This window comes from Lipotes vexillifer, unplaced genomic scaffold, assembly GCF_000442215.2.
Source record: "Lipotes vexillifer unplaced genomic scaffold, Lipotes_vexillifer_v1.1 scaffold1293, whole genome shotgun sequence".
In the NCBI taxonomy this organism is placed as follows: Eukaryota; Metazoa; Chordata; class Mammalia; order Artiodactyla; family Lipotidae; genus Lipotes; species Lipotes vexillifer.
Window position 1 is genome coordinate 628,310 of NW_006790911.1, and position 17,224 is coordinate 645,533.

At 38.9% G+C, this 17,224-nt stretch overlaps 1 protein-coding gene across 1 annotated transcript in view; it reads right to left on the reverse strand.

The window, feature by feature from the left end:
* Positions 1–2,204: 2,204 nt before the first annotated feature.
* LOC103087217 (centrosomal protein of 72 kDa-like) overlaps positions 2,205–17,224 on the reverse strand; it is a 31,099-nt gene continuing 16,079 nt past the window's right edge. The window contains 4 exon segments of the mRNA XM_082931324.1: positions 2,205–2,370; positions 2,372–2,635; positions 2,991–3,379; positions 3,487–4,046. Coding sequence (XP_082787450.1) covers positions 2,205–2,370; positions 2,372–2,635; positions 2,991–3,379; positions 3,487–4,046 — 1,379 coding nt within the window.

Here is a 17,224-nt window from a genome sequence, read left to right on the forward strand (position 1 = left end):
GCAAATCAAAATGACAGAGATACTATTTCACACTCACTAGCATGGTTATAATCAAAAAGACAGATAAAAATAAGTGTTGGCGGGCTTCCCTGGCGGCGCAGTGGTTGAGGGTCCGCCTGCCGATGCAGGGGACACGGGTTCGTGCCCCGGTCCGGGAAGATCCCACATGCCGCGGAGCGGCTGGGCCCGTGAGCCATGGCCGCTGAGCCCGCGCGTCCGGAGCCTATGCTCCTCAACGGCATACGCCACAACAGTGAGAGGCCCGCGTACCGCAAAGAAAAAAAAAAAAAAAAAAAAGGAAAAGGAGATTTAATTATTCACAGGTAGCTGAGCAATCCTTGTGTATTTTTTTCGTAAGAAATTCTGCAAAGCCAATATTAGTTAGTACTCTGTAATTTGGTTACCTTGCTTTACAAATTATGTCTCTAATCAATAAATTTTTTAAAATAGATTGAATGATGCCAAGAAATATGCCTACTGCTATCAGTATGTGGCAGAGTAGAAATTTGTTAAACCTGCTAAAATCTTTGAAGATGTCAGCTGAATCTTTTCTTTGATAATTTAATCTACATTATATGTGAATTATTATAAATTTAACATGATTCTGTGACTGCTTTCATCTATTTCATCTGTTTGTTGAGTGTAAGAAATGAAAATGTTCCAGAGTAATTTTTTAATTTTAGTAAATATTCCAGGTGTTCAGTGTAAACATTTTAATCCTGAAATGTAGATAATATAGGATGTTCATATAACAATATCTGTTCAGGAGGGTGAAAACATTCACCTTCTTAGTTGTTGGCACCTCTTTTTGAATTGAATACTAGAAAACATTTTTTGGGTGGAAATATATCTCAGAATTATGTTCTCCTTTACCTGCAGAGTCTGGCTGTAGAAATGTTACTATTTCCATATAGTCCTGGAATAGATATGATTATTTAATGCTATCAAAATCTGTAGTAATGTTTCTGTATGTTAAATACGGCCATTTAAATTACTAGTTTCAGTTTAAAAATTTTTCTGTGTCCAGTTGTTTCTAAACAATTTTTTTCACAGCACGATACTTATCCTACCAGTATGTAATGCTATAGGATAAGCAACTAGACAGTGGTCAGTTCACCAAAATTGAAGTTCAAATTATTTAAGTTTAAAGTATTATAAGAAGAGATCTATATTTATACTGGAGTATTTTTAAATCTTGAATATCCTCAGTCTTAAGGTTTGAGGCAGAAGAAAATTACAGTCAGGAAGAGCATCACTTCCTGTCTGTGCTGCTCCAAGCCCATGTCCGGTGGCTGAGAGCTCAGGGCAGGCTGAGGTGTCCCTCTGAAGCGCCAAGTGGACAGAGGCTCACACACCCAAGCCCTGGGCCTGCTCGGTCACTGGTGTCATGAACAAAGTTGTAATGGCACATGGTCCCACCGTGCCCTTCTCATCGCCTGTAGCTGCTTTTGCAGCTACGTTGGTGGTGGGGAGAAGATGGGTCACAGACACCATGGCCCCAAAACCTGTAACAGTCACCGCCTGGTCCTTTACAGGGAAGGCCACTGGTGCTGGCCCTGCCCAGAGGACGCAGTGGGCTCTCTTCTCCCTGCGGTGTTCCTGCACAAGCTGGCCCCAACCTGCCAGCCCCCCCAGGTGGGGACACCGTCACCACTTGTTCCATACGGCACAGGTTGACAACTCAGCTGTAGTGTGACGTCACCACGAGGCTAGAATGTCCTTAGAACTCTGACCCTGAATAGCTTCCCTGCACTGATTGACTACTGAACGCTCTGAAATCCCCGGCTCAGGTGTGTGGCCTTTGTCCACAGTCACGTGGAGAGTGCCGCCAGTGGTGGCCCCAGGCAGTCCCAGGAGGTGCTCGCCCTGCACTTGGAGATGCTTTTGTTAACTCTCTCTCTGGTCCCCAGACCAAGCCAAACAACAAAGGAAATGCACATAACTCAAACTTGAAAGGGATCATACGCTACTAGTTCGCACTAAGTTTTTTTGGGGAAAGGGAAATAAATGTATATATAGATGCGATCTGTTGTTGCACTTACTGTTAGGGAATGATGAGGGCATCATTTTCTTACTGTTAGGGAATGATGAGGGCATCACCTTGTCACTGTGATGGGACAAGTAGTGCTGATGTCACAGGTGCTCTGACTCAGAACCACACTCACCAGGAACTCTGGGGGTGTCTGTGGGGCTGTGGCATGATGTCACCCATCAGTCGCTGCCCAGGCCTGGCTTGCAAACGTGTGGCTCTCCTGCAGCAGCTGGGTGAGCTCCCGGATCCTGTAGTGCTCCAGAGGCTGCTTTAGTTCCACCATCTTGCCAGAGAGGCTCTTCACGCTTGTTTGAAGTCCAGTGACCTGCAAGTTCAGCAGCTGGAGTGTCGGCATTTCTCGCTTCTTTCTTCATGCTGAACAGAAGAGACTTCCAGCTCCTGCTGTCCTCCAGAGGCCTTTCTACATGCTGCCTCGGGCAATCCGTCTTCTTCCCAGTGTCAGCGAGTTCCTATTCCACCTCACTCATTATCACGCCATATTGCTGCTGTAGCTCAGCAAGGTGACTGTGCAAAGACTTCTTTTCCAGAGTCAGGTAGCGAATTTCTTCATTCACAACTGTTGAACAGTCCAGAGTGGCTATAGATTTGGAGGGGAGTGGGCAGGAGGTGGTGGTTGGCTGTGTTCCAATAAAGCTTTATTTACAAAACAGGTTGTGGGCTGGATTTGGCAGGTGGCCTATAGCTTGCTGCCTTTTGCCCTAAGTGATATAACAACTCCATGGGACAGAGAGGGATGAAGAACTGGGATAGTTAGGACTAGAAAATGAGCTAATGATTTGATAAACTCTGATAAACCAGAACGTTTTGAATTAGGAATTAGTAGACCAGCTTCCAGAGCCTGCTTGGCCATTAAGTTACTATGTGGCCTTAAATAGGTCTTTTAACCCCTCTGGGTCCAGTTTTCTCCACTGGCAACTTGGGCGTTGGATTGGCTATAAATTCTTGAACAGATGACAACACGTGTCTTGCCTGGGCGAGGAACACTTCGTCGCTGTGCAGGGACCGGCAGCCACTCCAGTACCTGCCCATCAGGTTGAGGAGAGCTGCCAGGAGCCTCACCTCCAGGCGGCCTTCATCACGGGCAGGCGGTGCAGCCGGGTGCAGGTTGGGACACACCTCGCTCACACCAGGGGGGGCCTCTGCGCTCACGCTCCAACGAGCTCCACCGTGGGCCAGGGCGCCTCGCTCCAGCCCTCCGAACCATTCCTCCGGCTCAGACCCTCCTTCAGGCAGCTCAGACACTACTGGTCTGAAGGCGCCCGGAACCTCCCGCCTGGCATCCTTCACTTCCTGTACTTTTTTGGGAGCGGGCAAGGGATGTAACACCTTTCGGGTCAACAAATTCGACTCCAAAGAAGGGACTGCGTCCTCAAGGTCTGTAGAGGCTGAGGGAGGGGCGAAGTGCTGGGGGGGCGGGAGCGGGGGACGCTCGCCAACTCGCTGTCCTGCAGCCCCGGCTCTGCACAAACGCCCCCCGCACGCTCCTCTTCTTCCCGGGGGCCCTGCCACCGGGAGTCCCCACACTGGTGCTGTACTGCCTGAGGACTCGGCAGGGGCTGCCATTCTTGGGAGCTCTGTAAGCCGGCCTCTCGCTCCTTCCAGCTGGAGCTCGTGCTCCCCGGAGGGCTGCTCAAGTCCCGCTTGCACTTGGCAATGAGGTTCAGGACCGCCTCGTCATCTGCGTCCGTGACCGAGCACTTGGCCAAGGGGGCAGTGCACTTGGCTCTGGAGTGGCGCGGTCTTTCGACGCTGAAAACGGCTGGGAAGCTCTGCTTTGAGGCCATTGATTCCTTATCGAAGTAAAATGCAGCCAGGACGCTTACTGCTCGCTCCCGGCTCACAGGGCGGTCGTCCAGCACCAACCCCGCCCCCAGCCTCGCTCCCGCGCAGCCTATCCGCGGGCGTATGCGTACGACGAAGAGGCGGGAGTCAGACTCGCTCTTCACCGCCGGGTTCAGCCGGAAGTCAAGGAGCAGAGGCGGAACACTTCCACCTGCGAGGAGATACGCTGGTAGCAGAGGTTGAGGCTCTCCGGAGAGTCAGGCCCTCGACACCCTCCAGACTAACCAAGGAGTTTCGTGAGAGATCTAGAGATTTGAGACCTGTAAGTTCACCAAAGAATTTCCTAGGTGAGTCATCTTTTCTTGGTAAATTCCAGGAAAAGATCATGACCGAAATCAAATGGTGCGCACCTGCCCGCTGCTGCGCCTCTTAGCAAATAATTTTTAACTTATTGCAGTGTTCTGAGCCTCTGTTTGTTATTAAATAGTGATTTTTATTACCAGTTTTCTAAACAAATGTAGCAAGTTTATCATACTTGGGGCCAAAGAAATGTCAGATTAATTATTTTTACTTCTAACTTAATTTTGGTTTCATATTTTAGTTTGGTTCCTTGTCTTTAGAGTGACAGCTAATGATTGATGCATGTAAGTTCAGAGAAATATGTGGAGGTGACTAAAAGGATTCAGTAAGGAACATTTAGGACAAAATGTGAATTAAGCAGAAATACAACAGAAGGGCTTCTGTGGTTTTATTTTGTCTTGCCTTGTTTTTAAGTGTATTTTTTATTTTGTTTGGGGATGAAAGGGAGGCAGTTATTTATATGGAAGGAAGTTAGATATCTATCCTTTGGGATAGATAAGTATCAGGTTTCAAAAATTGCTGTGTAGAGTTTAGTAGTGATATTTAACTTTGCTTTGAAAATTAGTCTGACAAGCCTTGCGCTTTGGTCATATAAGTGCCCATGCACAAAATTGGCTTAACGGATCTGCGTATTCAAAATATGCAGCCACAAATTTACTCTCTGAGAAATCTTACGGGGAGTTAGCTCTATTATTCCAGATGCCTTATATTCTCAGACAAGTGCTTTAAAATACTTGGAATTATTTCAAGATGTTTAACGCTAATGTAAGTAAAAACAGCTAAAGGCCATTTTAAATGGCAAATTCTAGTTACATATATAGAATCTTAAAGTCTGTTTGTATCCGTAACAGTGTTAGACCAGGATTTGTTTTCTGCCTCCCCAATGTTATAAATGTTCAGTTTTGCTTTTATGAACTGTATTACTCTAAAATCAATAGATTTTGCCTAGCTGATTAGATAAATGGAACCAATTAAACAATTAATTTTTTAAAGTGTTAGGGTGAACTCAAAAGTGTGTTTTTGTGGAATTTTCATCTATAGTTGGAACATTTTTATAGAACTATCAAGGATATGTAATACTCTATATTTTTTTAGCTTACCAACCTCTTAAAGTACAACAGTGTATCTTGGATATGGGAGGAAAGAAGATCATTTTTTGATCTTACTCCATATTCTTACTTCCAAGCATTTTGAATGGAGATTCACTGAGCCATTGCCGGAAGACTGTGCACAGCTGCTTGCTGTGGTACTATTGCATATTTTCAGAGAGATTTGTGTAGAAGTGAATGTAACGGGGAATAAGGGCTGTCACTGTAGCCGTACGTGTATGCAGTGGATGATAGGAACAAAGTAAGATGTTTACGATATTGCCCCCACTCTGGTGAGACTTGGGGTGTTTTTGGTGTTGAGATACTCTTACTTCCCATACAGGTTTTGGGATCATGGTGCAAGTCAGTAATAGGGTTCCAGATTACTTCTCTTTATATGGACCATTTAAGAGCTTCTAAATGAAGGTTAAATCTCAACAGTGTTTTTTAAGTACGCTTCTAGTTTGTCTTCTGGCTTGCTGAGATGCCTGTTACCTTTTTATGTTAAGCAAAGGAAATTGAATGGTTTAGCTAATAATTCAACTGGTAGGGTACCCAATTTGTAAATATGAAAATGGCTGTTAGAAGTGGTGTTCATATACGTTCAGTGGTAGTCCATGGATCACAGTGGATGCTTTAGCAAGCAAAATTCAACAATTTTTTTTTCCTCTTTTTACCTTATATACTTGTCTGCTCTTACCTGACCAGTGGTATATTTTTTTCTCCTAATCCCATGCTTCCACCATTTTCTGTTGGAAAATCAAAGAGATGTGGTAGTAAATGATCTGAGATCAATATGAGTACAAAACTCATCAACAAGGATGTATATAAAACAATGTAAATAAAAATTTGTAAATTATTGTGAATTTTATCTTACATAGGAGAGTGTCATAAGAGTGTATATCGTTTCTCATTCTCTTTCCTCTGGTAGAAATTTGTGTGCCAGGAAATGATCTAGCTCTTTGGTTTTGGGCTAGAAATAGTCAGCAGTGCTGACTGCACAGTGGGATAACAGAGGAACTGGAAATAGGGTTTATCAGTTATGTTAATGACAGTTCTTATTTATATAGCCTTTCAGTGCCTGATATGACTATAATTCTTTAGTTGGCCATTAGTTTTTGTGAGGTTAGATTCTTGGAAGCAGTAAGTTAATACACTTATATTAACAGAACTCCATTGTTTGATTCTAAGTCAAAAAGATTAAAAATATGACTTATTGATTGCAAACTGAAGTCTTGCCCTTTCCTATTTTCAGGGTTATTATTAACCTTTTCCTAACAAAAAAGAAGAAAAAGCCCTGAAATTGTATATATCTCAATGTGACTCTAAACCCCATGTGTATGAGATATGATAAATAATAGCTCTTAGTTCAATTTAAGCATATCTCAGTTGGCTTCTGTAAATAAAGTTGTTCATTATGGATTGTAAAAGATAGAAAAGACATAAGTAATCTTTTAATTACAGCTATTTCCATTTTTGCTTTGCTAAAACATTTATCTTAACTTCATTTCAACTTCATAAATGTGTGTTAATAAGCCTTCCAGATTTAAAGAAAAGAAAGTTTCCCCAAATATTCTGAATTAAAAGTCAGAAACCTCCACTTTTTAAATTACAGACATTTCTTTTAGATTACACACAAGGCCCTGTACCATTGAATTCCTTACTTTATAATGTAAACAAGAATACTAACTAATAGTTTGCTTTTCTGCTTTAAATTGCTTTTAGTAAGCATTTCATATTACATTCAAAAGTGATACAGACTTAATATTAATCAGTCACTCAGTTGATAGAGAAAGTTAACAATGTTTTATGCTAGGAGGAAAGTTTCGTCATTGGCAGCAACTTGTACCACTCCACAGGAAAGGAGGCAAGTGCTGGTAATTATTACGCACAGAGAAGAAAGAATTAGAAATATTTGGTAAAGCAGCTTTATCTTTATTTTCAAATAGATTTGCTCTGATTTTTCTTCTTCAGCCCATTACATTTTAGAATGGAGTTTGGCTGGGCACATATTTAGACAATATGTTTTATTTGTTTTGTTTTTGTTTTTGTTTTTTTAAAGAAGACATTCATTATATTGAACCATTTTTTTCTTTTTTTCTTTTCTGTTGCACACCACTTTTGTGATTATAATGTTATTTCTTGGTTTTGATATCTTTGGACAGAAAAGTGTATCCATTATCTTAAATTAATTTTTTCTTATCTTTGAAGCTCAGTCTATAAATGTGTTATTAAAAAAGAAATTACTTGGGTTTTCATTACTTAAATACTTGAAAACTGAAATTTATAACGTATAAGATGAATTAGATTTTTCTGAACGGATTTTTTTACATGAAAAATGTTCGTTTCTGGATCATCTATAGAAAACCTACAGCTAATGTCATACTTAGTAGTGAAATACTGAGTAATTTCTCCCTGAGATAGAAGCAGGACAGGAATGCCCACTCTTTCTACCTCCACTCCACATTATACTGGTTGTCCTAACCCTTCCAGTAAGGCAAGAAAAAGACATAAATTCATAAACATGCAAAAGGAAGAAATTAAACTCTCTATTTTCAGATTACTTAATTGCTTGCATAAAAAAATGATAAGAAATATAAAAATAACTACTAGAATTAATCAATCCTAGCACAGCCCAAGATACAAGGTTATTTTACAAAAGTCAGCAAAAATGTCCTGTATTATCTGCATAAAGCAGTTATCAGTTTTGCGTTGAAGAGTTTTTATCAAGCCCCAAGCCTTATTATTAGGTGGATATTATATTCAAACTCACATCATATTCACATATGAACAATTATTCACATATGAACAAAAACACATTATTAATTGGGTTTGAGTTTTGAAATAAATGGACAGGTAAGGAAAATCGATAGAGATAAGGTAGCTGGGTCCAGACTACAATTGCTTAATGCAGAGACGTACTCAGATGCTACCTCTCAGAAATATTTACAATATTTTTTTTTTCTTTAGAGTTTTGAAAGTATACTTCAAGAAAGGCCTTCTGATACCAATTCCCAATCCTCACTTAGCTGCACGATTACAACCAAAACTGGGAATAGAATTCTACTCTACAGGAAATAAGCTATCCTACAATAAAGATCCTAATAAATTGCACTTCTTAATTTTCCTTAGTATTCTAAATAGCATGTTTACATCTGTGTTACCATGCATGCATCACATGGTTCATTTATTTTGCTTGTCTCGGTGTTGTATTTTGTACTCTGTATTTTGGCTGTATTTACCTGAGGTGCATTTCCAGCTGATTTCTTACTGAGAGAGAGCACAGCTACCCTTTGGAGCTGGTCTGAACCATTGCTTCCATTTCCTCATCCTGCAAATTAGGGTTCTTTTCTAGAGCTCATGAAAGTCTTAGCTCTTCTCGGAGCCTTGGATTTCAAGGTCAGAGATTTACCCCACTGTTTGAACAGGAAGTGAAGAGATTGTCTCAACCCAGATAGAGTCTGACCTGAATTTGCTTCTCACAGGCTCGCAATTTACACTTGTTCTCCCTGACTTTGCTTTCTCCTGAGTTTTCCATTTATCTAGAAAGAACTTCCTGTGGCCTAACCTATTAAACACTAGATGGGCTGAGGACTACATTCTCCAATCAAAAGAGGCATTCAATAAATATTTAATACAGCCTATTCAACAAATTATCTTAGAAGTTCCAACTTCTTACCCCAATGGAGAGTCTAACACTTGAGAAATAACTGCTGCTAGGAAATTTTTAAAAGCAAAGAAGAAACCAAATTCCGTATTAAATTTTAAATATTTAATAATATTTCTTATCCAGGTGCTGTACTGTATAATAATGGCATAGTTCCCCACCACAAGAAATAGGTGGGAAACATAAGATAACTTGATTGTCTCAGTTCTCCTTTTATCCTTATAGTTTTATGATTATATAATATTCGCCATTTTAATTTCACATACATTATCACCTCTTTCAATTCTAATCATGAATAAACATATTTCAAGGTGTACCATAAAATGTAGGACAAACTTTAATAGGCTATTATGAGGTATATATTTACACACACACACACACACACACACATACACACTTGACATTGCATTGTATATCTCTACTTTCAAACATTTTGGTATTAACATTACTTTCTTTTTCTTAGTTAGGGACTGTTTTCTTACTATCAACAGAACTCAATGAATTAAGTTCAAGTGAAAGAAAAAAATGTAAGAATGTCTCATAAAACTCAGTGGTAGGAGACACAGTCTGGTCTCAAAAAGAACTGGAACCAGGGACTGAAAGTCAGTAAATGAGGTTATTTGCTCCCTCTCTTCTGTTGTTGGAGGGTGGTAGAATTAAAATGGAAGAAAGGGTGGGAATTGAGAAAAATAAATAGGAAATTCCTTTTTATATTAGCTAAATGTTTATCCTCTAAACCAGGGTTTCTCACCTTCAGCACCGTTGGCAGTTTGAGCTCAGGAACCCTTTGTAGTGGGGGGCTGTCTTGTGCATTGGAGGATGTTTAGCAGCGTCCTGGACCTTTACACTAGATGCCAGTAGCATCCTCACTCATCCCTTCCTCCCCACCCATGTGGCAACCGACAATATCTCCAGATACTACTAAATGTCCCACTGGAGGAAGACTGTCCCTGCTTGAGAACCACTGCTCTAAACTTACCCTGAAAGCACTTTTAAATAAATTATAAATAATTTAAATAGAATCACATATGTGTACATATGTAAGCAGGCATGTATGTATTAGAATTATCTCAGAGAACCTTAGGCCAGTAGATCTAATAAACTAAACTGGTAGTTCTCAAAATTTTCCCTCAAATTATATTTTATTTATTCGTTTGTTTATTTATAGTCCCATCTCTCCCTTCCACAATTAGATCCCCAAATCCCTGTGTCCCATGGTAAATCACAAAAAGATACTCCATTACAACCAATAAACAGCTGGACTATTACCATGACTCTTGTTTTGATCAATTCTAATGTGAAAGTAAAAGAAATTATACACACAGTAAGCACAGAAAATATTTTAACTTGTTTTAGTCAATTGCATCGGTTTCTACCAGCACCTTAATAAAAGTGTTTTTAAAATTACTAAGTTGAAAGATTTCACATCATGTACTATGAAACTTTGATTGTGATTTGTTTCACGTAGTAAATTGAAAGCTAAAGTATTTGTGTGCTGGGATGTGGGGACATGAATAATCAGCCGCTGAATCATACATACAAGCTTCTCTTTCTAGGAAAAGGCAATAAATAAAAGCTAGAGAAACATAACAGTACATTCATAAATATTGTGTACATTCTCTGTGTTCTGTTCTCTTCCCTGTGAATTGTAAAATTTGTTTTCAGGAACCCAGATTGTATGAACGTAATCACACCCTTTAGACTAAGAGATATGTGAGGACATAGAAAAACATTTCAGCAGCTCTGGAGAAAAAATTCCAGAAATTTAGGGCTCTATCCCCTGCCCAGGAAGCTGGCAAACCCCACACAAAAGAGAGGCAGCAAATTTCAAAGAGTAATTCTGCTGCTGTAAAATTTGTGCTTGAGTTGACCCTGCTCCGTACTTGCCTCACACCTCTGCCCACTCTGTATGTAACCCCAGCTTGTGATTGAATCCTGGTGTTTATTTTAACTAGGAAATTTCCAATATCGATTTCCTGGTTGACCTGCTTCTCCTTTTTTCAGCCCACAACTTTGCTTCTTAGCTCACAGTCATTCTTTCAAGAAGTGCTCTCTATTATCTCAAACAACGGGGATCCAATGAAAAAGGGAAGGATGGTCTACCTGGGAAGGTGAACATTGAATAATTACAATATGGAGTGATGAGTACTGTGAAAAGGAAATTATGGGGGAGTCTTCTGGGTTGAACTATACCCCCAAAAAAGATATATTGAAGTTCTAACCCCCAGTACCTGTGAATGCCACCTTATTTGGAAGTAGAGTCTTTGCAGATGCAATCAAGTTAAGTTGAGGTCATGAAGGTGGGCCCTAATCCAATATGATTGGTATCCTTGTAAGAAAAGGAAAATGCCATATGAACACAGAGACACAGAGAGAAGGCCACGTGATGACAGAGGCAGAGATTAGAGTGATGCGGCTACAAGCCAAGGAATGCCAACTATGCTGGCCACTTCCAGAAGCTAGGAAGAGGCCAGGAAGGTTTCTACCCAGAGTCTAGAGAGAGCATAGCCCTGCTGACATCTTGATTTTGGACTTCTAGCCTCCAGAACTGTGAGAAAATAAATTTCTGTTGTTTTAAGTCATGCGGTTTGTTGTACGTGGTTATGGCAGCTCTAGGAAACTGGAACGGGGTTATAGGAGCATAGAGCAGTGGGGGTGAATCTAATCTGAAATTCAGGCAAAACTCCCAAGGAATTTGTATTTAAGCTAAAATCTGAAGGTTGAGTAAGAATCTACTAGCAAAGAAGAGGAGGGGGAAATACCTCAGACAAAGGGAATGGTGTATGGAAAGGCCTGAAGGCAAGAAAAACAAGATCTCATTAAACAACTGAAAAAAGTTCAACATGGCTAATGGCCAAGTGTGACTGGAAGGGTGGACAGAGAACAGTCTGGAAATGTGCACTGGATCCAAGTCAGGGAAGGCTCTGAATGACATGTTAAGGAATATTCACCCTATCCTGAAGACGATGGAAAGTCATTGAAAATATTTGAGTAGAGAAGCAGTATCCTCAGGAATCATGTTTGATTTAATGAAACACTGCAGCTACAGCATGAAGAATGGACTCGATGGGGGCAAGACTGCAAGAGAGGGGCTTCCCTGGTGGCGCAGTGGTTGAGAGTCCGCCTGCCGATGCAGGGGGTGCGGGTTCGTGCCCCAGTCTGGGAAGATCTCACATGCCGCGGAGCGGCTGGGCCCGTGAACCATGGACGCTGAGCCTGTGCGTCCAGAGCCTGTGCTCCGCAATGGGAGAGGCCACAACAGTGAGAGGCCCGCATACCGCAGAAAAAAAAAAAAAATTGTGAATCACTATGTTGCACACCTAAAACTTATGTAATATTGTACATCAACTATACCTCAATTAAATTTTTTTAATTTTTAAAGAAATTTTTAAATAATATTGATCACAATTGCAGATGATTTGGAAGGAGACTTTTTATAAGTAAATAAACGTATTGTAGACTTTATGATCCACAACAAAGAGCCTCAAAGAAAAATAACTTGGTCTCTTTATCTTTGCGTATTGCATGAAAGCATTTTTGTTCAAAGTTTCTCCCCATAAAATAAAACACGAGTTTATTTTTTTACTATAGTTTATTTTTTTAAACCATGCAGTGGCACACATAAAAATAGAAAGCCAGTTTGAGCATGCAATAACCTAAGAAAGTTCTGGTACAAGAAAATAATCACACTTCACAAAGATGATTAATGAAAGGAGAAAAAATTTTTGAAAGAAAAGAAATACTATGAATAATGGTCTTTTAATATTCTCTACTAGTAAATCAATACTTGCTATACTTGGGGAGTGTGTGATTTAGATCACATTGTTGTGTATCTCTTGCTTTTCATTTTCCAGTTGCTAATTATCCAGATTTCCACACACATCAATTTAAGAAATGTTTTATTGCTTGAAAAGAGAATTTATTGCTTGAAAGAGTCAAGGCTGTTCTTGTCTTGCATTATGCAAGCAGGCTCTTAAATAATCACTCCAGGGATAAATTTAAAATGAAACTTTATAATCTCAGGATTAAGTCTTAAATTCCATTTACATATATATAGATAATAAATAGATAATTATAAATAAATAGTTTGTGTGTCTACACACATATATATGTGTGTTTTAGTTTATGATATATAATGTATATAGAACTCAAGAAAGAAAAATATTTTGACTCATTTGGAATGGCTGGTTACAATGTATCTATATTCTTGAAGATGAGATAAAATACTTCAGTTTCAAATTCAGGTTCTGTGTTTATTGAAAACTCTCTTGTCCCAGGTATCATGCTAGACCTTTAAATACCTTACTTCTCACATAATCTCCACAATCATGAGATAGATATTATTCCTCATTTTATGGATAAAGACGGTAAACCTTGATGACATTGAAATGGTTATTATTACTAAAGTTATTAGCACTTGAACATTCAAAGGGAGTCACGTGGAAAGATAAGAAAATCACAAAATCCTAATCCTTCTGGAATTGTCGCTATTAAAATTATCCTTAAATGTATTGATCTAGTCTTTGTTCAAAAATTACATGTTTCTCTGGAATGAGAAAACATTTAATTTATAAGAAAAATTATAGGCTAACATCTGGAAGCTGATGTTTATACACAATACGGGCATAAAACAGATCCTTTAGTAAGAGGACAGCAAAGAGCACAAATGCCTGAATGATGCTATTGCCACTTTCAGGACCCAGCGATCACAGTGGATTGGATGACCTGTCTATAGTCTAGAATGACTGGAACCACTGAAGACAATATTTTTAATAGAAAAGTTATCTACAGATTGCATTCTGACTGACCTTCAAATTAATCGAGCTGCTGGACATTTTGCTCATCATTCTTCATCAGGACCCAGACACACTGGGTTGTCTCCATGTATGCCAATGACTCAGGCTCTTCTAAAGTGATCTATAGAAAGTAGGAATGAATATTTGTATATCCATCTGCACAGTTTCTCTCAGCCTAAATTGATGAGAAACTGGCAGAGTTATAAAATATATGTAAGAAGCACAGAATGGATATCAAACCCTGGCTTCATTAACAGGAGACCATATAGTAAAATATGCAAAATAGACCTGGTGCTTTAACCTAATCAGTTTTCCAGAGGCCAGTGCCCTTGCAATAGCACAAAACTAGAAAGTCAGTAGCAATGTGATTTCAGCCCACTGATAAAAGCTCAAGCCAACATTAAAGGTAAGGGATAACTGATTAAGTGATCAAGCATCACAGTGTTTTGTCATTAGCTGTGTTATTAAAAGTAGGACATGCAGGTAGAATGTTCTGCTTTTGCTTTTGTTTCTTGACAATCACTTGAGAAAGTGAATACAAGAAGGCATTGTTATGCAGTGTGGCATAATCAGAGGTCTCTCTGGGGCTCCAGATCATTGTTAGTGACACTGTCAGTTTCCAGTTCTTGGGTTTTAACTGTCTTCTTTTTTCTACCTCTCCGTCTATTCTCTATCCTCATTTTCTCCCTCACCTGCTTTTACTTTCTTCAGCACAGCTGGTAGAAGGAGCTCTCGATGTGCATTTTGTTCATTCTGTTCTTGGTTTTGTTCCCTGGTTCTTGGTTCTCTTTCCAGCCTCGTCGATACTCCACCTGTGACTTTGTTTACATTACTCAATCCTACTTATGCCTGATTTTCCACTCTGCAAAATGGTTTTTAGGAAATAGAACATCCTTTGGTGTATTTATTAAAAAGTGTTTGTATAAAGCTAACAATTCTATAATTAAAGTAATCCTTACATCCTATAATAAACAGCTATCTGACCTTAGCCATATCTATTAAATATGCTGAGGAAGGTGTGCAATTTATTATTTTTAGAAGTAAAAATTCTCTGAAACAATGCATTGTCATGATGTTTAAAAAAGCCAAGAACATTAGAAAATAAAGTCCTAGGAAAGAAAGGAAAATTGAACTCCCTTTGAGATTGGTAGTAAAATGTTTCACTTGCACGGTGCTCTTCAAGCAGCTGGACATCCTATATTTAGGAATCAGGGAAGACACTAAGCCGTACTCAGGGCAGGCCCTTGGGAGAGTTGGCAGTATTACAGCTGGAAGTTTCTCTGCTCTGGAGTGCCAGTTGAGTTACTCAGTTGAAAAAGTGACGATAGACTGAAAATGGCCTTTGGTCTCTGCTTCCTGTGATGAGAGAAAAGTGGAATATGCACCAGTTGGCAAGGAATTGGGGGAAAAGAAAATGGGTTTTTTGAGACAATGACTTTCTAGGTTTTTTAAATGACTGGATATAACTACTGGAGTTAAATGACTGTTTGGGGGAAGATTTGTAACAGATTACCATTAATATTCCATTGCGTGTGTATAAATTATGTTTTGTTTATCCATTGCCCTGTTGATGGATACTTGGGTTGTTTCCACCTTTTAGCTATTGTGAATAATGCTGTAATGAACACTGGCATACACTTGTCTGTTCAAATCCCTGCTTTCAATTCCTTTGAGTATATACTTAAGTGTGAAATTGCTGGGTCTCATATGCTTGTTTTATGTTTACCTTTTTTTAACAACTGCCAAACTGTCTTCCATAGCAGCTGCAGCAATTTCTCTTTTAATATTCTGATAATCGCATTACAATATAATTGGTTTTTACCTAATCCTATGTATTTTCTTGTATGCATTTGGAGACATTGTTATAAGGAGGGCCGCAGAGGTTTCCCCAGACTGCCAAAGGGCCTCTGTGGCCCCAAAATGTCCAGAACCTCTGCACAATGCCTTCTCTTTCATCTAAGGCAAAATAATTTAAATGTATAAAATCATGGCGGGTGTTTGGTGTCAGGAGCTAAAATGAATAATAATTACAAAAATAGTGATTTTGCATTATCTTGCAAGTTCAGTACAGATCATCTAGACTAATAGCATTAAAAAAATGTTTCCAGAACCAAATTTTCCTGTTTGGTAACATAATAAGCATCTTTACAAACAAACATATGCTGAGAAAACATAATATGCAATTCAGTGGGTAAATATAAATTCAGGCCTTTAAATATACCAGAGCATAAGGGCCAGTTAAATGAATATACTTTACAAAGCCAGGAAGTGCCTGAAATGTGGTTGATTTAATCAGTCATTTCTATTGGAGTTCTAAAAAGAGAGCAAAAAATATGGAGCTTTTCAACAATTTGCATCTCTTGTGTAGAACTGCAGTCAATGTAAAACATTATGAAACATTCATTCGTGATGTGCAACCATCACCCTGTAACCATTAAACAGTATCTTAGTGTTAGCATTACTGCCTCATCTCTATAGGTTTCACCTAACTTCTGTGTTTAAATGAGAAAACTTCTCTAACCACTTCCTTAATTTCAGTGTTCAGGATTCAGAATATGATTGTCATCAAGTATGGAAAGAGACACGTAGCTAGAACTTGGACTCAAATTTCAGAGTAGGCACGGTACTGTTCTGACTTGACTATAGCATTGTTCATTCAATTAACAAAAGTTTATTGAGTACCTGCTGTATTCCAGGCACATTGGGATAGGACCAAAAAAAAAAAAAAAAGACATAGTCCCTGCTTACAAAGAACTTAAAGTCTAATGGGGGTAAGTTAAAAGGCTGGGTAAATGCTATATTAAAAGTGAGCTTAGACTATTTACAATAACCAAGACATGGAAAAAACCCAAAGGGCCCATCAACAGATGATTGGTTGATTGGTTTAATAAGATGTGAGATATATATATATATATATATATATATATATATATATATATATATATAATGGAATATTACTATAATGGAATTACTCAGCCATAAAAAAGAATGAAATATTGTCATTTGCAGCAATATGGATGGATCTAGAGATTATCATACTAAGCAAATGTCAGGCAAAGACAAATATTATATATCACTTATATGTGTGGAATCTAAAAAACAATACAAATGAATCTATATACGAAACAGAAACAGACTCACAGATATAGAAAACAAACTTATGGTTACCAAGAAGGAGAGGTGGGGGGGATAAATTAGGAGTATGAGATTAACAGATAAAAACTACTATACATACAAGAGATATGCAACAAGGATTCACTGTATAGCACAGGGAACAATATTCAATATTTGTAATGACCTATAACAGAAAACAATCTGAAATATATACATATATATATACTCTGTGTGTATATATATAACTGAAAAAAATGTTTAATTTAAAAAAGATAATTTTTTTTTTTTTTTTTAAAGAGTCAGCTTAGGGCTTCCCTGGTGGCTCAGTGGTTGAGAGTCTCCCTGCCAATGCAGGGAACACGGG